At 36.3% G+C, this 20302-nt stretch overlaps 1 protein-coding gene across 4 annotated transcripts in view; it reads left to right on the top strand.

Moving 5' to 3' along the window:
* Positions 1-20010, top strand: part of RBM39 (RNA binding motif protein 39) — a 33852-nt gene extending 13842 nt beyond the window's left edge. For 2 of the 4 annotated variants that reach the window (XM_039227166.1, XM_039227164.1), the window contains 9 exons: positions 2085-2222; positions 5277-5342; positions 7878-8082; positions 9348-9425; positions 13304-13336; positions 15634-15715; positions 18246-18351; positions 18861-18939; positions 19034-20010. In XM_039227166.1, coding sequence (XP_039083097.1) covers positions 2085-2222; positions 5277-5342; positions 7878-8082; positions 9348-9425; positions 13304-13336; positions 15634-15715; positions 18246-18351; positions 18861-18939; positions 19034-19134 — 888 coding nt within the window. In that variant the 3' untranslated portion in view covers positions 19135-20010. Of the gene's footprint in view, positions 1-2084; positions 2223-5276; positions 5343-7877; positions 8083-9347; positions 9426-13285; positions 13337-15633; positions 15716-18245; positions 18352-18860; positions 18940-19033 lie in introns of all 4 variants that reach the window. The other 2 variants (XM_039227165.1, XM_039227163.1) reach the window with 1 other exon arrangement.
* The last annotated feature ends 292 nt before the right edge of the window (positions 20011-20302 follow it).

Genomic DNA, 20302 nt, shown 5'->3' with positions numbered 1-20302 from the left:
AGAAAATCTTCTGTTTAAAATGTCTTTTGTTCCTTTTTGCTGGTACTTAGAGTATTGTCTTTGGGAAATGAAATTACCATTACTAATAATTCAGTAAATGTGGAAAAATTGGTATGTATTATTTTATTATGAAAATATATTTAGGATTCTTTTTTCTTTTTTAATTTTTAATGTTTTATTTATTTCTGAGAGAGAGAGACAGCCTGAGCAGGGGAGGGTCAGAGAGGGAGGGAGATACAGAATCTGAGACAGGCTTCAGGCTCTAAGCTAGCTGTCAGCACAGAGCCCGACGCGGGGCTCAAACCCACAAACCATGAGATCATGACCTGAGCAAAAGTCCCAACGCTTAACCGACTGACCACCCAGGTGCCCCGTATAATTCTTTATCAGTATCTATTTATTAAGAAACAGTTATATCTGTCACTGCTTTGATAGCCTAGTTCTTTTTAATGGAGAATATAGAATTTAAAGAATACTTTTGAGGGGCGTCTGGGTGGCCCGGTTGGTTGGTCGTCTGACTTTGGCTTAGGTCATGATCTCACAGTTTGTGAGTTCAAGCCCTGTGTTGGGCTCTGTGCTGACTGACAGCTTAGAAACTAGAGCCTGCTTCAGATTCTGTGTCTCTCTCTCTGACCCTCCCCTGCTCACTGTCTCTCAAAAATAAACACTGAAAAAATATTAAAGAATATTTTTGAGCAACACAAAAGTCGTGTTAAATAAGTCCTGTTGGTTGCTTTTCAAACCACTGAAATAAATACTCTAGAACTCCTAAATAATAAAGTTACTTCATCAATTTCAATGGTTTTTATTTATAAAAGAGTAAAAAAAGTTGGCACCAGCCTTGGAACCAGATCTGATTTGAAATTCTAGTTTCACTGCTAATAAGTTGTATGTAACTAAGTTATTAGCTCAGGTCATATCGAAAAGGTAATAATAGGTTCCTTTTAATATTTTAGAAGTAATTGATAGTGGCCATATATCACTTGAATGTATATTAAAAAATAGGCAGTTATTGGGAAATGGGAAAAATTAATTCCTTTGATTCACTTCCTGTAATGGAGGACAAACTATTAGCGTGTAGACAGAGGGCTGAGAGTCCATAAATTAAATGAGGTTTTGAATTCATTCAACTTTTAAGCCTGCTTTGGGATATATACCACCAGACTGGTGCCCCAGTTGATTAATAAGAAAGTTGTGTTAGAATATAAGTTGATAATTATTACCTTTGAGAAAGATTTCCTTTGGAAAAAATGACAGCTAAACTGAATGGTTTGGTTGGATTTTATATTGACAAATCTCCTTTATGACAACCAGTCAGTTGGTATACTGTACTTTGAGTAATAATGATTTTGAGAGTACATTAATTTTAATGAATAATGAATGTATCTATTAATTCTAGGAAACAGTCTTATTTCCCACATTTAGCATGTCTGGTATCAGTATGCATCTAGTTTATATGGCATAGTATGCTTTTAGGATTGATTTCAGTTTATATTGGCAATACGATGTATATTGGCATATACAGTGTTGTATATGTCTTGTATATAGACTTGTTAACTTGTTTTTTGTGGCAAAATAGTATATCTTCTTAAAATATTAAAGTTTTTGCTTAGAAATTGGACATTTGAAACTTTTTTTAAGTTTTTAAAAAAGTTTTCTTAGTTTGTTTATTATTGAGACCAAGAAGAGCACAAGCAGGAGAAGGGCAGAGAGAGAGAGAGAGGGATAGACAGAATCTGAAACAGGTTCCAGGCTCTGAGCTGCCAGCACAGAACCCGATGTGGGGCTCGAACCCACGAACTGTGAGATCATGACCTGAGCTGAAGTCGGACGCTTAACTGACTGATCCATCCAGGTGCCCCTTGAACCATATTCTTCAAATTAATTTGAACTCCATGCCAATAATCACAGTGGCATGTAAGTTGCATCAGTCAATATTTGTACTTTGTGATTCAGTTTAGCTTACTGTCACTAACGTTTCACATCACTTATTAAGCAAATCTAAAGTCAGTGGGATTTTACGTTGATTGAAATGATTTGAATTTGTGATGTGTGATGTGCATTTTGTCCGATACAACTTATAGGCAGAAAAAAACAGAGCTGCAGCAATGGCAAACAATCTACAAAAGGGAAGTGCTGGACCTATGAGGCTTTATGTGGGCTCGTTACACTTTAACATCACTGAAGATATGCTTCGAGGGATCTTTGAGCCTTTTGGAAGGGTAAGTCCCATTATCTTCATTGATCTTTAATATGTTCTTGGTCCAAATATAACTACTAATTCTGTATGTCTCTGCTTTGTCATGTTTCAGTGAGGTTAATACTAAAATGGGAAGGGCTGGTTCGGCAAGGTGTTTGTGTCATCTTAGATTAATTGGTATCCCTTGAGAGAAGATAAGATATGAAGAATCTGCTAACAGTGTTATTCATAATGCTGTAGTGAAATGTATATTGGGTATTAGAACCAGTAATCTTTTCTTTAAAAAAAAAAAAAAAAATTTTTTTTTTTTTTTTTGTTTTATTTAATTTTGAGACAGACTGAGTACGAGTCGGGAACGGGCAGAGAGAGAGGGAGAAACAAAATCCAAAAACAGGCTCCAAGCTCTGAGCTGTCAGCACAGAACCCGATGTAGAGCTCAAACCCACAAACCGTGAGATCATGACCCGAGCCGAAGTCGGACGTTTAACCGACTGACCCACCCAGGCACCCTGTCCAGCAATTTTTTCAAGTCAACATGAATGATCAAGAGTTTTCTCTTTGGAGAAAGATTGATTGATTGATTTAAAGTACAGTTTACTCTGCTCTTGGGGCCCAAACTCATGAGATTGATTGACTGACTGATTTGTAGTATAGTTTATCCTCCTCTTGGGGCCCAGACCCCTGACCCCAATTTCAAGAGTTGCATTCTCGGGGCGCCTGGATGACCTGGGTGCTCAATCAGTGAAGCATCTTGGTCATGTCTTGGTTTGTGAGTTTGAGTCCTGAGTTGGGCTTTGCACGGACAGCGGGGAGCCTGCTTGGGATTCTCTCCCTCCCCCTGCTCCCCACCACTTGTGCTGTCTATCAAAATGAATTTTTATTTTTTTTATTTTTTTAAATGTTTTATTTATTTCTAGGAGAGAGAGAGAGAGCATGAGCAGGGGAGGGTCAGAGAGAGAGGGAGTGACAGACTCTGAAACAGGCTCCAGGCTCTGAGCTGGCAGTCAGCACAGAGCCCAACGCGGGGCTCGAATCCACGAACTGCGAGATCATGACCTGGGCGAAAGTCGGACGCTTAACCGACTAAGCCACCCGGGCGCCCCCGAAATGAATTTTTAAAAAAATCAGTCATGTTCTACCTGATGAGCCAGCCAGGTGCTCCTTGGTTGGTGTTTTTTGGATGCTTGGGTTTTGGTTTTATGAAAAATTCAGAGTATGTAGAACAGCTTCTTCAGTAAATTAAGAAGTTAAATTGGTTCCTGTTCAGTTGGTCCTCATTTTATTTATTTATATTTTAACGTTTGTTTATTTTGAGAGAGATGGAAAGAGCATGAATCCCAAGTAGGCTCTACAGTGAGAGTGAGTAACATGACACGGGGCTTAAACTCTCAACCATTGTATATGACCTGAGTGAGCTGAGATCAGGCAGATGCTTAACCAACTGAGCCACCCAGGTGTCCCAGTTGGTCCTTATTTTAGAATGAACGTTTTTTTATATTTTATGTTTTTATTTAAGAAAAGATTTTTATATCTTTTTATTTATTTTTGTGAGAGATAGTGTGACCAGGGTAGGAACAAAGAGAAGAGGACACCGGATTCTAAAACAGGCTCCAGGCTCTGAGCTGTCAGCAGAGAGCCCAATGCAGGGCTTGAATTCATGATCCATGAGATGATGACCTGAGCAGAAGTCAGACACCCAACCAACTGAGCCACCCAGGCCTTCCTAGAATGAACATTTTTATTTTAGAGTAAATGTTAATACTAGTAAGTTGTGCTCTGGTTTAAAAGAATCATTATGTGGCCGTGAATAAAAGTGTTGTACACTCTTTATCCACTACTAATTTTCCATTGCCTTTGGATAGAATTTTTATTTTCTTTTTACTATCCTCCTTCAACTTCTTTGTTAAACATAATTATTATTTACTTTTTTTTAGCAGTTTATTGTCAAGTTGGTTTCCATAGTAAACTGTTTTAAGAGTAATGGTAAAAGTTGGGTCTTGATTGTGGTGTTTTATTGGAAATCTACACATCCTAATGGTGTGCAAATCCTAATATTTAATTTTGGCCAGTCATTACAAAATTAATGCATCCTAAAATTACTAGAACATGTAGAAATAGAACATAGGTGTGTTGTATTTTTCATCCTTGCTGCATATGAACAACTTTATCAGGATATTATGAAGTTGTAGTGTGCAAACCACAGAGTTCATCCATTTAAAGCATACGATTCATGGCCTTTTTATGTGTTCACAGAGTTGTGCCATGATCAACTATATTGAGTGTAGTTATTGCAACATCTTGGGCAGTTTATCATGTCTGATCTTTTTTGGTAATTAACGCTTAGTGTTTTAAGCATAATGGTGGAAAGGAAGAAAAATGTTATTTATTTTTAATATCTGATCATAGCTTACAAGGGTACTTGGGTTTTTAGTGGTTTCCTTTTGAGTCAGAAGACTAAGATCATACTTTCCCCCCCGCCCTGTTCCACAGTGCATATCTTCTTGTTGGGGAAATTTAGGCTTTCAGAAGATTTTTTTAGAAATGAGAGGTTGTGATGTATTTTCAATTCCTTTTTTTTTTTTTTTTTTAAATCTGAGAGAGCACAAACAGAAGGGGAGAGAAAAATCTTAAGTGGGCTTCACACCTAGCTTTGAGCCTGACACAGGGCTCAATCCCTTGTTCCTGGGATGACAGCCTAAGGTGAAATCAGTAGTTGCTCAACATACTGAGCCACCCAGGAGCCCCTCAATTTCAGGGGTGGGGATGAGATTCGTTTTTGTTTTGCTTTTTTCTTTTTTTTAAGTTTATTTACTTTGAGATTGAGTGAGGGGAGGGGTCAGAGAGGGAGAGAATCTCAGACAGGCTCTCTGCACTGCTAGTGCAGAGCCCAGTGTGGGGCTCAAAATCATGTAACTGTGAGTGAGGTTATAACCTGAGCCAAAACCAAGAATTGGATGGTTAACTGAATGAGCCGCCCAGGTGTCATGAAATTTTTTTTTAAATCATGTTTTCAGGGAATAAAACGCTTTTGTTTCCCTGTTTTCACTTAAATAATAATCATGATTTTCATTTTTAGATTGAAAGTATCCAACTCATGATGGATAGTGAAACAGGTCGATCCAAGGGATATGGATTTATTACGGTAAGCAATTACCATGATTAACATCATAATGTAAAGGTTTTAAAGCTAAGTAGTGTAGGTAAATCTTGTTAATTATGACAGTGGGGAAAGGGACATTGTAGCTATAAGTGTTTACCAAAATGTTGATTTTTAGCCAGTTGCTTATCTGTATATGGTCAATTTCCATAGCTAAATCTTTGTGTAATTGAAGTTTATGATCTTGTAATGAGTTCTTCAGTCTCTGATACTTAATACACTTTTTTGTCAGTTGAATGAAAGTTTCTTGAAATTGTTTTACTTAAAATTCTTTCTATATGTCATCATCTCACAACCATGATCAGAATTGTCTTATTAAGTTTTTGTGGCTAACCAGCATAGCCCATTCCCTGATGAGAATAGAGTTGTGATGTGGCACCCGGAGTAATTGTGAATGGAGGTGCCCTTTTAAAAGTAAATTCTCTTCTGTATTATTTTCTAATGGAATTCAGTTACATCATTATAGATCTTCAGAAGGTTCTGGAAACTATTTCTAGAGCAAAATGCAGATTGTCATGATAGCTGCTCTTCTTTAAAAAAAATTTTTTTTTAAGGTTTGTTTTTGAAAGACCTTGACAGGGAAAGGGGAGAGAGGGAGGGAGATACAGAATCCAAAGCAGGCTCCATGCTTTTAGCTATCAGCACAGAGCCTGATGAAGGGCTCAAATGCATGGACTGCAAGTGAGACTAAGATCTGAGCTGAGGTTGGATGCTTAACTGAATGAACCACTCATGTGCCCCTAAAAATGTGTAACATATAAATAGGTCTAAGGTCTAATCAAGAAATTATAATTGTATTGTGTCCAAATTTCAGTAAAATTTTAAATGTTTCTTAGTGATAAATTTTATGTCATTGGGATTTTATCTTTCTGAATATATACTAGTGAAGGGAGAAAAGTTATTTATAAAGCTGCTAAGTCACTGTTTTTAAACTAACTTTTTATTTTGCTTCTATTAACATTAGTGTGGTTATTTTCCTGTGTGTGACCAATAGACTTTATGTCTCATTTCTACTAAATATTTCATTATATGTCTCCCCTAAAATATTTTATTTTTTTAAGAGAAACAACTTTTTTTTTTTTATTATTTCTAGGAGAGAGAGAGAGCATGAGCAGGGGAGGGTCAGAGAGAGAGGGAGTCACAGACTGAAACAGGCTCCAGGCGCTGAGCTGGCAGTCAGCACAGAGCCCGATGCGGGGCTCGAACCCACGAACCGCGAGATCATGACCTAAGCGAAAGTCGGACGCTTAACTGACTAAGCCACTCAGGCGCCCCTCCCCTAAAATATTTAAAAAAAATTTTTTTAATTTTTTTTTGAGAGAGAGATAGTACAGTGCAGAGAGAGAGGGAGACATAGAATCTGAAGCAGGTTCCCGACGTGGGGCTCAAACCCACAAACTGTGAGATCACGACCTGAGCTGAAGTCAGATACTCAACTAAGTGAGCCACCCAGGCGTCCCTAAAATATTTTTTTTTATGTGATAGGTTTGATGCTTGAATATTTGGTTAGTGGTGGGCACATTTTTGCTAGAAATCCTACTAAATGTCAGCTAAACCATGAAGGCCTATTTTGTAAAGCTTTTTATTAAAAACATTTTTTTAATGTTTTTTTAATATTTGGGACAGAGACCAACTGTGAGTTGGTGAAGGGTGGTTGCAGAGAGAGAGAGGGAGACACAGTGTCTGAGTCAGGCTCCCGGCTCTGAGCTGTCAGCACAGAGCCCAGTGCAGGGCTCAAACCATCAAGCTGAAACAATGACCTGAGCTGAAGTCTGATGCTTAACCAACTGAGCCACCCAGGTGCCCTTAAAAACGTTTTTAATATCAAATATACATATGCTATTTATTAAGAGTTCATGATCTGGGTACAAAGCTAGATTTTGTAAATTTTCAAGATTCTGTATTGGTATATGTATTCTGTTTTATAATTCTCTGCAATTCTTCCTGTCTCCGTAAAAGAAAAAACAATTATTTTGCAACATACTGGTAAAATACTAAGCTCTGGAATTGATGAAAGTATTTTTTCCTTCCATTAAGTGAAAATCAGAGTGCACATCAGTTTGTGTTTGCATCTAGGAAATCTAAGAATTTTCATGATGTTACTGGCAATAAAATGACCCAGGATTTTATAGTAAAAATAATGGTTGAGTGATTTAATTTTTCTTAATAGTTCTTTTTTTGAAGAGAAGAAAGCACCATACTTAGCACATTAAAATTTGTTTTGAAGTTTGAAAAATACACATTTTGTTATTAAGATTTCATATTTCCAAGGATAGTTGCCATTACATGGTAATTTCTTGGAGTCGAAACCATCACATTGAGAAAGCCAATTTGCATGAGCTTGTGGTTTGATCCTATAGGTTATATTATATAAAGTTAGAAATTTGCACTTTATCATCCACACTGTTGGTGGGATTAATTGATAATACTAAACTTAATAAGCAAGCATTCCTTCATCTTCAGTATAATCTTCTTGTGAACTAATATACAGGACTTTTTATCCTCCTCTCAATTACACAGTTTTCTGATTCAGAATGTGCCAAGAAGGCTTTGGAACAACTTAATGGATTTGAACTAGCAGGAAGACCAATGAAAGTTGGTCATGTTACTGAACGTACTGATGCTTCCAGTGCCAGCTCATTTTTGGACAGTGATGAACTGGAAAGGACTGGAATTGACTTGGGAACAACTGGTCGTCTCCAATTAATGGCAAGACTCGCAGAGGGTAAGTTTTTTCTTGTGTTGGAAGATTTATTGTTGGTATAGTAATGAGAAAGGTAACCCATACAGACTAATAAGTGAAACAGTATATTTTTTCTTATTTTGGAACTGACCTTATATATCCTTGGGTGGTATATGTAGTTTTATAGATGAAGTTATTACCTTAAAAGTTCTAATGGAATCTAGTTTATGGTGGTGCCTATTGAGAGCCATAGCATACGTTATGTGATTCCTTTTGCTTTCTTTTTTTCTTTTTAAAGTTTATTTATTTTTTGGGGCGCCTGGGTGGCTTAGTCGGTTAAGCGTCCGACTTTCGCTTAGGTCATGATCTCGCGGTTCGTGGGTTCGAGCCCCGCATCGGGCTCTGTGCTGACTGCCAGCTCAGAGCCTGGAGCCTGTTTCAGAGTCTGTTTCTCCCTCTCTCTCTGACCCTCCCCTGCTCACGCTGTCTCTATCTAGAAATAAATAAAAATATAAAAAAAAATAAAAATAAATAAAAATAAAAAGTTTATTTATTTTTGAGGGAGTGCACAAGCAGGGGAGGACCAGAGAGATGGGGAGACACAGAATCAGAAGCAAGCTCCAGACTCTGAGGTATCAGCACAGAGCCTAAGACCATGCTGAAACTCACAAGCCGTGAGATCATGACCTAAGCCAATGTCAGATGTTCAGCCAACTGAGCCATCCAGGCGCCTCATCCTTTTGCTCTCTTACAATAATTATAATCCTCATACTTAATACATTTAGTGGCAGCTATCATACTATGTTTTTCTTATAAATGCCTTTTTTTTTTTAAACATTTTTCTTAATGTTTATTTTTGAGATAGAGGGAGACATAGACTCTGAGGCAGGCTTCAGACTCTGATGAGCTGTCAGCACAGAGCCCAACGCAGAGCTCGAACTCCCAAACTCAAGATCATGACCTGAGCCAAACTTAGACTCTTAACTGACTGAGCTAACAAGGTGCACCCCCTCCCCCAGTTTTCTTTTCTTTTCTTTTTTTTTAAAGCAAGAAAGCAGGAGCGGGGGAGAGCAAGAATCCCAAGCAGGCTGTGCACACTGCCAGCGTGAAGCCAGATGTAGAGTTTGAACTCAAAAACCTAGAGTTCATGAACTGAGCTGAAGTCTGGTCATGTAATATCCTGAGACACCCAGGCACTTCTGCTTGTAAATAATGTTTTGTGACATGAATTTGGTAGTAGTGAGCACCCAGAAAACTGAGTTTTCTGCCCTTAACATAACAAGGACTTATGTGTTCTTTTAATACAGGTACAGGTTTGCAGATCCCACCAGCAGCACAGCAGGCTCTACAGATGAGTGGCTCTTTGGCATTTGGTGCTGTGGCAGGTAGGAATTGAATCTTTTCTAATTTGAAATCATTGTTTTTTCACCTAATTCGAAAATTTGCCAAATTTTTGCATTTAAAAGGACTTAACTGAGAATTCAATTCATCAAGTACTTTTAACCTATAAATTTCATGGAAATGGAGAGTTAATCAGTAATCCTAATAGGCTGTTAGAGCATTTTTGAACCCTACATATCAATTTTTAGTTTGAGATTGCCTGCAAGTTAGAAATTTTTAAATGTGACTTTTCTTGACTAGCAAGTTTGTATTGTTTCAAAAAATGTTCTTTTGTAATGTTTGAGTTTCGAAAACTATTAGAGCCTTTAAAATCATGCTGTATGTAAAATAATTGCAGTATTGAGAGTGCAGAGAAAACTTTTTTTTTTAAAATAGTACATACAGTTTTGAGATTTTGAGTTAGAGTAATAGCTTCTGAAGATGGCATGGAAGAGAAGTGGTTTTATTAGTTATGTAATAAGGAGTTCAGGTTATGAAACCTTGTTTTTCTTTCTTTATGGCTTAAAGTACCGCAGATTTGCTTTTATAAACCTTGTTGTTAACCCGAAATCTATGAACTAGGATAGCATTTAATTTTGAAATGTTGACTTTTCTATCTTAGGACATCTAAAAAGAACAAATTGATATCCTAAGAAAGTTTAGCACTTTGTATTATGAATTGGTCCTTTGATCTCCCCATAAAGTAAGAAGTAAGACCACAGTACTGTATCTAAATAAGACACTTAAGAGTCTGTGTGGTTGATTCATGATTTGTTTAAATCAAAAGGTCATTAAAGGATAGGATCATTTTTGCTTTTGTTTTATTTATTTTTTAATCTTTGCTTTTATATTGTATTTTGTTAAGAGAGAATGGGCTTTTCAGTGTTTTCCTGTTTCATGGATGTCCACAAGTTTGAGTATCTAGAAAAATCTGACTTTTGTGTCTCTCCTGTCAGATTATATTCTTTATTTTGAAAGATGATAGGTACTCTATAAAATTTCTGACAGAACCATGCCAACTTTGTTCTTATGTGGAGAAAAATTATACCTATTAATGCATTTTAGTATTTTGAGTCACTGGATAACTCCATCAGTGATCACGAAGTTGTTTTGACTTTATAAACAAATATTAGACCTTAAATTTCTTGAGTGATCAGAGAGGCCTACAAGGCCATTTGGTGTAATCAGAGACATTAAAGGAACCCATCCTTTCCAGAAATGTAAGGCAGTGTATGGTTTGAAAATTACTGTTTGATCTGAAAACTGTATTTTTATTTCGCTTCCCATTGTTTAGATCATTCTTTAATAGTTTAGAAAATACTTGATTGCTTACCACATTCTAAGTTTCATTAGAAGCTAGTGAAGATTTATACTCTGTCTTCCAGAATTTCATGCAGTCTTATGTAACAATCTGGATGTGGTATAAAATAGGTTGATTCCATGTTCTTCATAAATAATTTCACTTAATTTAAAAGTTAAACATCATTACTATTCTTAGCCATTCTTTCTCAATACATGAAGTATGAGCATACTTACTGTGCAATTTATTTTAATAAAGGTGGGCTGATTGTGATAAACTATAAATGTCCACATGGATTTGTTAAAAAGGTCACTTAGCTGTATGTTACCTTCCCCATTTATTCTTGTTTATTGAGATGATTATAGAGTTTGATTCTGACTTAAACTACTCAATAAATTGCTACCAAATTAATAATCAATACTCAAGTTTTAGATAAATATTTACATAATTTGGTATTTTCCTCCCGATAGTCATCATTAAAACCTTACACATTTCTTGTTGAAATGAAATAAATTTCTGAGTGTTAATGTGTCTAAAACTCTTACCCCTATGCTCTTTAAAGCTGCTCTTTGAAACCAAGGGTGAGTCAGCAGTCTATCCAACGTCTTTATTTTTTTATTTTTCATTTTTTTAATATTTTTAAATTTATTTCTAGGAGAGAGAGACAGCGTGGGCAGGGGAGGGTCAGAGAGAGGGAGACACAGACTCTGAAATAGGTTCCAGGCTCTGAGCCGGCAGTCAGCACAGAGCCCGATGCGGGGCTTGAACCCACGAGCCGCGAGATCATGACCTAAGCAAAAGTCGGACGCTTAACCAACTAAGCCACCTAGGCGCCCCCAACGTCTTTATTTTGGAAGTTTAAATTTCTAAGGTGGTAGTCCTGAACTTTATGAAACCCATGTCTTGTTATCAAATGATCTTAAAAGTGATAAAATTTTGACATTTTGATAGGGATTTACTTTCACTTAAAATAGCAGGGTGTGTGTGTGTGTGTGTTTACTTATTTTTGAGAGCTAGAGGAAGACAAAGAATCCTAAGCAGGCTCCAGGTTATGAGCTATCAGCACAGAATCCTATGTAGGGGTCAAACTCATGAACTGTGAGATGATTGCTTGATCTGAAGTTGGGATGCTCAACCAGCTAAGCCACCCAGGTGCCCCTCTTTTTTAAATACTTAAATAATCTCTGTAGCCAATATGGGCCTTGAACTTAAAACCCCAAGATCAGGGGTTACGTGCTCTTCTGACAGAGCAGCCAGGCACCCCATAGCATGGATTTCTTACTAATTTTTTCCCATTTTAGGGGGAAAATAGACATTGTATTTAATTTGACAGTGTTCCTATGGTCTTATCTTCAAGTTCTTTCAGTATATGCCAATTACGTCAACTCCTTGAGGTGCCAGTTTTGAGCACCTAGGACCCAGGTATTTTTAATATCCCAGTGTCATTTGGGCTGCAGATTCTATTTCATTTATACCCGTCTCCGTCCCCACTTTTTAAGTCTTTATTTCTAAGTAATCTTTATACCCAACGTGGGCCTCAACTGAAACCTGAGTTCAGGAGTCACCCAGTCCACTGACTGAGCCAGCCAGTCTCCCCCATTTTTGCCCATTTTTGCCCCCTTAAGTTTATTTTTGGGAGAGTGTGAGTGGGGGTGAGGTTCATAGTGAGAGAGAATCCCAAGCAGGATCTGTGCTGCCAGTGTGGCGCCTAAAGTGGAACTTGAACTCTGGAAACCACAGGATTATGACCTGAGCCGAAACCAAAACTTGCGTGCTTAACCAACTGAGCCACCCGAGCACAGCCCCTTTTTAATTTATTTTGTACTCAGCAGGAAACCCAGATGCAGTTGAATCACATGTTAATGAAAATTATGTTCTGGATCTGAACAGTTTTTCTCTTGTGTGTTTACAACTTTTAAACTTCAAGATAGCTTTAGAACACCATGCCATTTTCTTTTTTAGATGTAGGCTGTTTTTAGCAGCTTTCTAATAACTTGCCTTCCAGTGGAGAATTTAATGATTATATGAGAAAATACACTGGTAAAAATCCCCATTCTGTTTATTTTTAATAGTGACTTAGATGATTATATTCTTCTAATTTCACAGATTATAGTAAACTTGGTTATAATTTATTCCTGCTTCATTAAATTTCCAGACTAAGCTAGAAAACCAGATATAACTAAACTGTCACCTTCTGGGCTAAGTATCCCAAGTACTTGGAATTGAATTCTCAAGATCAGGGTTTTCATGTATTTTCTGACCGGTGTGCTTCCCTTTCCCCATTTCCCATTATTCCCATGTGAAGAGTAGTATAGTGGAATGTATTCGAGATTTGGTAGAGTAGTCGGAGTAGAAAGAAAGAGGCATAAGTAAGTTTCCCAGCATAGGAGGAAAGAAAAAGGCCCCAAAGCCTTGTCAATGAGGAATGGGGAAGGAGGTTTGGCTGCCAGGTTTTATTATAAGTTTTTTTGATAAACCCTGCTACTGTAGTCCTCTTTTATTAATGCTTTCCTGACATTTACCCTGTTAGTTGAGGCTCTTCATTGTTCCTGCACTGAGCTGTAGAATTCTCTTTTGTTATAGATTTGCAAACAAGACTTTCTCAACAGACCGAAGGTGAGTTGAGCTTTTTATTTGTCTTTGAAATAGATGTTAATGTAGCAAGACATAGTTGTTTGTTTATATTTATTATATCATGTTACATTTTGTATTTTGGATTCAGTTTTTAGAGAATAACATAAACTTGCACATACAGTAACCATCTGTTTAATGTGTATTTCATTTGGCCTAATCCAAATCATTACAATTCCATGGATAAATAAAATGAATGTTTGCATTTTTTTTGCTTTAGTCCTAGAGGTATTTTTCAGCCTTATATGTTTATCTTTGTGTTCTAATTATTACTTTTGTATAATTAAAAGTCTGAAAACGGAATTTTTTGTTTCAGTACACAAATCTTTAGGAATCGGTAAACTTAACGTAGGGTTAAGGATTCTAACTTTAATGTTTTGTATTAATAGTACCAAGCAATGAGACAGTTATCCAGAACTAAATTGCATGCATATTTGAAAGAGATGAAATTATTTCTAAAGTAGGGCATTTTTTCTTGTTTTGATTACCAAGTAAATCTCTGCTGTTACAGCATTTCGCTTTTGAGCATATTCAGTATCCATCTTTCATAGGTTATACTTAAAAAAGTTGTGTAGGAGACTAATTTCTTTATGGGAAAAGGTTTACCATGTTTCTTGATAGGAATTCAATGTATATTCTTTTACAGGAAATAACACAGTTGCATTTCTTACCAGATATTATTACTATTTTTAAATTTAAATATTAGTTAATATACAGTGCAATATTGATTTCAGGAATGTACAGATTTCAAAAAGTAGAACTAGTGAATTTTTCTATTAGCTATAGTTCTATGCTGAATTCATTGTGTTTGCATTCATCTAGACTGAGCTTGAATGTTTCTATTACATATTTTCTAAATAATTTTCTGTATTTATAATATACTTTGAGAAAGTGGAAAACAAAGTACTCCTCAGTTGTTTTGTAAATGACCTATTTATTTCCAAGAGTACTTCCATTTGTTGATACAGGTACACAGTGGGCCTCACTTTTATCTTCATTGTAGCATAAGCATTGTTACATTTTTAACTTGACTGAATAGAGTTTGATATCTATGAGCTCTTTTACCATATTTAATTTAATATGAAGCCTCTTGAAAGACAAATATATATTGAAGTAATAAAGGAGCAAAGAGCACTTGTAATTATATCAAAAATAATAACTTTTAATGATGTATTTATTTCATGCATGGCCCTTAGTTTTATTCAGTGAAATAATTTCTCATACTTCTCAGGTGACTGTTCATTTTAATTACCATAATTTCTAATGCGCTGTTTTATCCTTAGCTTTGTTTGTTGTTATATATTGGAATGCAATTTGGTCAAATATAATGATTACGGTGAGTTTTGTAACAGCTACTGGTAATGTTTGTGAATCTCATAAAAGCAGTGGGGCACCTGGCTTGACAGTGCTCTCATTTGAAACCTCAACCCAGTATTAGTTTTAAATGTTCTTGGATATTAGTGTCCAGTAGCTTTTTATTTTTAATACTGAATATTATCGATATCTGCTACTTTTAGTGTTGATTGTGCTATAACAGACCTAATCATGTAAAAAAAAAAATCTGATTTGAGGGGTGACGGGGTGGCTCAGTCTTTGGAATGTCTGACTCTTGATCTCTGGTCTTGGGCTAAGGGTTGTGAGTTTAAATCCTTCATTGGGCATGGAGCCTACTTAAAATAACACCCATTAGATTCTGTCATAGGGTTTATATTTCTGGGCTATTACATTTTAAATGGACTATTTTTGTGCATCTTATTTTTAAACAATCCTTTTGTAATGTTTTATTTGAAAGAAAATATGTAACTACTAGTATATAACTACTGTCATGGACAGAAACCTAAGATACACAAGAGTATAGATTTATTTGGCCTTTTAAAGACTATTTTCATCCTCCCTTGCTTTTTGGCATATGAACTCCAGTTCTATGTGATCAGTCTGTTTTATCCTTTACCTTTCTGGATTGATTTTTACTGATATTTGTCTAATTGTTGAACGGAGTTTGTTTACACCAAAAGTTTAATTTCCATTCTAAAAATAAAATTTCCAACTCAAGATTGGGTATTACGTTAATTAGGTTGTTTTTGATTTATGGCAAGTCAAATTGAGTACTGTTCCACACTTGGATAGCATTAATAAGTAAATTAGTGAAGTGACTGACTATCCTAGTTTCACAGTTGGCATTTAGTGGTTTTTCTGGTTTTGTTTTTTTCATCAGGGATATTCTGATGCATTTTCCAAGAAACTAATTTCTCTCTCTCTCTTTTTTTTTTTTTTTTTTTTAGCTTCAGCTTTAGCTGCAGCTGCCTCTGTTCAGCCTCTTGCAACACAGTGTTTTCAACTCTCTAACATGTTTAACCCTCAAACGTAAGTAATATGCTTTGGTCAGCTTGAAAATGGTATACAGTCAACAGTTCAACAGTGCAGGGAGTAGAGGCACTGACAACTGCCCGCACAGTCGAAGATCAATGTGTAACTTCTGAATCTGCTGAAAGTTTAGTAACAAACAGCCTAATGTTGACTGAAAGCCTTATAGTAACCCAAATTGATAACACATGTTTGCATGATATAAGTCTTATATAGTGCATTCTTACTGTAAGCTAGACACAAGAAAAGCCTAAAGAAGAGAAACTAAATTTATAGTACTGTGCTGTATTTTTTTTTTTTTTTTTTGAGAAAAATTCATGTATAATTGGACCCGAGCAGTTCAGACCCATGCTGTTCAGTGGTCAACTGTACTGTGAAAGCTTTAGTATTCAGCTTTTTAAAGTTTTTGAGAGGGAGAGAGACTGAACACAGGAGAGGGGCTGAGAGAAGGGGGGGCGGGGAGAAAGAGAATCCTGAGCATTGGAGAGGGGCAGAGAGATAAAGGGAGAAAGAATCCCAAGAAGGTTCCTCGTTGTCAATGCAGAGCCTGACACAGGGCTTGAAACTATTATAAACTGCAAGATCAGGACCTGAGCCAAAACCAAGAGTCGGATGTTTAATCAACTGAGCCAGCAGTTGGTTATTCCTTTTCTTAGCTAACTTTTATGTTTTGGTATATTTCATAGTTCAGATAATGTAACAGTTTTGATCGTTTCATGGTATTAATCTTAATGCTAATTTGTATATTGTTAATTCCTTTGGGTGTGTTTCTAAGATTGGAATTGAAAGGTATGCAGGTTTTATTTTCCAATTATATTCAATAATTCTATATGAAGGTTTGTGTCAGTGTTTATTTTTTAATTGTAGTTTATATATCATATGGTATATTAGTTTCAGGTTCATAACATAGTTGTTTATAGGTCTGTAGCTTCATGCTCACCAAAGGTGTAGATCTGTCACCATACAGTACCATTGGCTGTGTTACCTGTCCTGTTCTTTTCATCCTTGTTGACTTACTCTCCCATAACTGGAGGCCTATACTTCGCACTCCCTTTCATCCATTTTACCTATCCCCACACCCTGCTCCCCTCTGACGATCACCTTTTTGTTCTCTGTGTTTATGGGTCTGTTTCTTCTTCTTTTTTTTTTATTTGTTCATATGTGTATTTGTATTTATTTTGATTGCTAGTTTACTTTTATCAGTCCTTGGATTTGAAATTTTAAGCTTACATAGGAGAAGAGGATCTTATAAAATTTTCTAATTAGGGGCGCCTAGGTGGCTCAGTCGATTAAGCATCCAACTTAGGCTCAGATCATGATCTCACGGTTCGTGGGTTCGAGCCCCGTCGGGCTCTGTGATAACAACTCAGATCCTGGAGCCTACTTCAGATTCTATGTCATTCTCTCTCTCTGCTCCTCCTCTGCTCATGCTCTTTCACTCTTGCTCTCAAAAATAAACAGTTGGGAGGGAGGCAAACCATGAGAGACTCCTCTCACCCCCCACAATGTTTTATTTCTGAGAGAGACAGCATGAGCAGGGGAGGATCAGAGAGAGAGAGGGAGACACAGAATACAAAACAGTCTCCAGGCTCTGAGCTGGCTGTCTGCACAGAGCCCGACCCGGGGCGTGAACTCACCAACCGTGAGATCATGACCTGAGCTGAAGTCAGATGCTTAACGCATGTAGACAGTACGCTTAACAGACTGAGCCTCTGGGGCATTCCCAGAGACTCGAATACTGAGAAGGAACTGAGGGCTGATGGTGGGAGAGAGGGGAAGCGGTGTGATGGGCATGGAGGAGGGCATTTGTTGGGATGAGCACTGAGTGAGTGTTAATATGGAAACCAAGTTGATAATAAACTATGAAAGAAAAATAAACATTTAAAATTTTCTTAAAATTTACTGCAGGCTGGAAATTTGGAATTTCTTGAAGTGCCTTGCTGGCTCAGTTAGTAGAGCATGTGACTCTTGGTCTTGGATATAGAATCTTGGGAGGAAAATGAAAAAAGGGAATTTTTCTTTCCAAATTCCTAAGTAATGATTAGAATGCTACTTATCCAAACTCCTGTTTCTTTTATAAGTCATATTTATAATACACTCCAAGGTAAATGTAGGTATCCTGTTCAATTGATTTAATAACCATATTTTATAAAACCTTGTTTTATTTAATAATAATTTTTATCATGCTGTTTGCCTTGTTTATAGTCATGTTTTACCATAGAAGGAGCCCTTCTATGTTCTTTTGGTAACATCAAATTCTTTATTTTAGCTTTATCTGTGAAATGATGGTTAATAGTTGGTATAAGTATAAATTGATATATGTCAATAAAGTAAATGATAGAGTTACATTCATTAGCTTTGGTGCAAACAGTGCTTTTTATCTTGTTTTTGATTTCCTCCAGTGCACTCCACTGCTAAGATTAATGGTTTTTAAATAAAAGAATTCATATTTCAAATATTTTTATCTAGATGAGAATACATATGTAACATTTTACAAGTTTGGTGTTTAATAGAGCTTAATTTCTTACAGAGAAGAAGAAGTTGGATGGGATACAGAGATTAAAGATGATGTGATTGAAGAATGTAATAAACATGGAGGAGTTATTCATATTTATGTTGACAAAAATTCAGCTCAGGTATTTTTTTCTTTGTTCTCTAGAGGAAGAGAAGTTTAATCTGCCCTTTAAGCACCTCAGGTATTTTGATCTCTGTAAAGATAGGATATTGTTAATCTTTTGTTAATTAGCCTTCACATATACTCAGCATATTACCAGGCTTAAATTTTTGTTTAATTCTGAAAGAAACTTTAACATACTGACTAAATACCCTCCAAAATAAGGGGGTATTTGTAATTGAAGATGAGGCCATTGTGTAGCTGTGTTGCTGGTTAGTATTGAAAGCTTGCTATGATTCTGGCCTCTTGATTCATTCTTTAATTGCTTTGAAGTGATAGAAAAATGAAAGTATAGAACAAGTCTTTTGGAGGGTAAAATGATATCAATGAAACTCTAGATGTACATAATAGCTAATGAAACAATTATTTGGTTAATGAGCACTTACTATTTTTACAGGCAACTTGAATAAATCTTTTCAAGTTCATGTTGTGTACCACATGCCCTTCCTTACCTTTTTTGTTGTCTTTCAGGGCAACGTTTATGTGAAGTGCCCATCAATTGCTGCAGCCATTGCTGCTGTCAATGCATTGCATGGCAGGTGGTTTGCTGGTGAGTTTGATCTGTTTTTTTTTTTTTTCTGCTTGATTATTGTGAAGGATGTAATTTAAGTGAACATGCTAAACCTTTCTGTTTCTTTCCACAGGTAAAATGATAACAGCAGCATATGTACCTCTTCCAACTTATCACAACCTCTTCCCTGATTCTATGACAGCAACGCAACTACTGGTTCCAAGTAGACGATGAAGGAAGATATAGTCCCTTATGTACATAGCTTTTTTTCTTTCTTGAGAATTCATCTTGAGTTATCTTTTATTTAGATAAAAATAAAGAGGCAAGGGTCTACTGTCATTTGTATACAATTCCTGTTACCTTGAAAAAATAAAAATGTTAACAGGAATGCAGTGTGCTCATTATCCCTAACTAGCAAATCCCACTGTATACAAAGCTGTTCTCTTGTTCTGCCTTTTAAATGTACATGTAGCAAATTACATTAAGGATCTATAGGAATAGCTCTAGGGGGGAACAAATGTGCTTAATGTAAAAAGGCAGACAGGGATGTAATTATGTTTTTAATGTTTCAGAAGCCTAACTTTTTACACAGCAGTTACATTACACGTTTCACTAATGTTGATACTTGCCTAATGGTTTAGCAGAGGTTTCTGGAGTACACATTTAGTGTATGGAAATTCAAGACAGCTAAAGGGCTGTTTGATTAACCTCTCATCTTGCGTCATGATTAATTGGCAAGAAAAGGAGATTTCAAGATTACATTTCCGGATGGTATCTTTTCAATTAATGTATCTGTAAAGGTTTCTTTGTAAATATTATGTGTTCTGGTGTGTCTGAGATTCCAAACAAAATGATCCCTGCATTTCCTCAAGATGTTTAGTGACAGTCTGGTAAGAGAAGCAGTCTGAGCAAGAAATAGGAAATGCAGAAATAGGTTTTGTCTGGTTGCATATAATCTTTGCTCTTTTTAAGCTCTGTGAGCTCTGAAATATATTTTTGGGTTACTTCAGTGTGTTTGACAAGACAGCTTGATATTTCTATCAAACAAATGACTTTCATATTGCAACAACCTTTGTAAGAACCACTCAAATAAAATTCTCTTAAAAAGGCCATAAGAAATCTTCATTTTTGAAATGTTTTAAAGTCATAGAAACTTGAAAAAAGGGTGAGTTTCTTTGACTGTTGTTAGTTAATGAAGACTTGCCTCTTTGGGAAAATTCTTAGTATGTAGTCTGGGGAACCTGTTGTCGTAAAGTTTTCTCTACATTCCTCTATATCCCCGCGTCTTAGACTGTATTTCCTTAGGGTAATGCATCAAAACCTCAGGGATTTTCCATAGAGAAAACCAAACAAGTCTGCCTAGACCTGAAACCTGGGTACTCTTAATTCTTGTTTTATCTGA

Source organism: Hyaena hyaena, unplaced genomic scaffold (genome assembly GCF_003009895.1).
Source record: "Hyaena hyaena isolate Hyena2069 unplaced genomic scaffold, ASM300989v1 scaffold_25, whole genome shotgun sequence".
In the NCBI taxonomy this organism is placed as follows: Eukaryota; Metazoa; Chordata; class Mammalia; order Carnivora; family Hyaenidae; genus Hyaena; species Hyaena hyaena.
The sequence above is the reverse complement of the archived record's forward strand: the minus strand, read 5'-3'. Positions and strand labels throughout refer to the sequence as shown.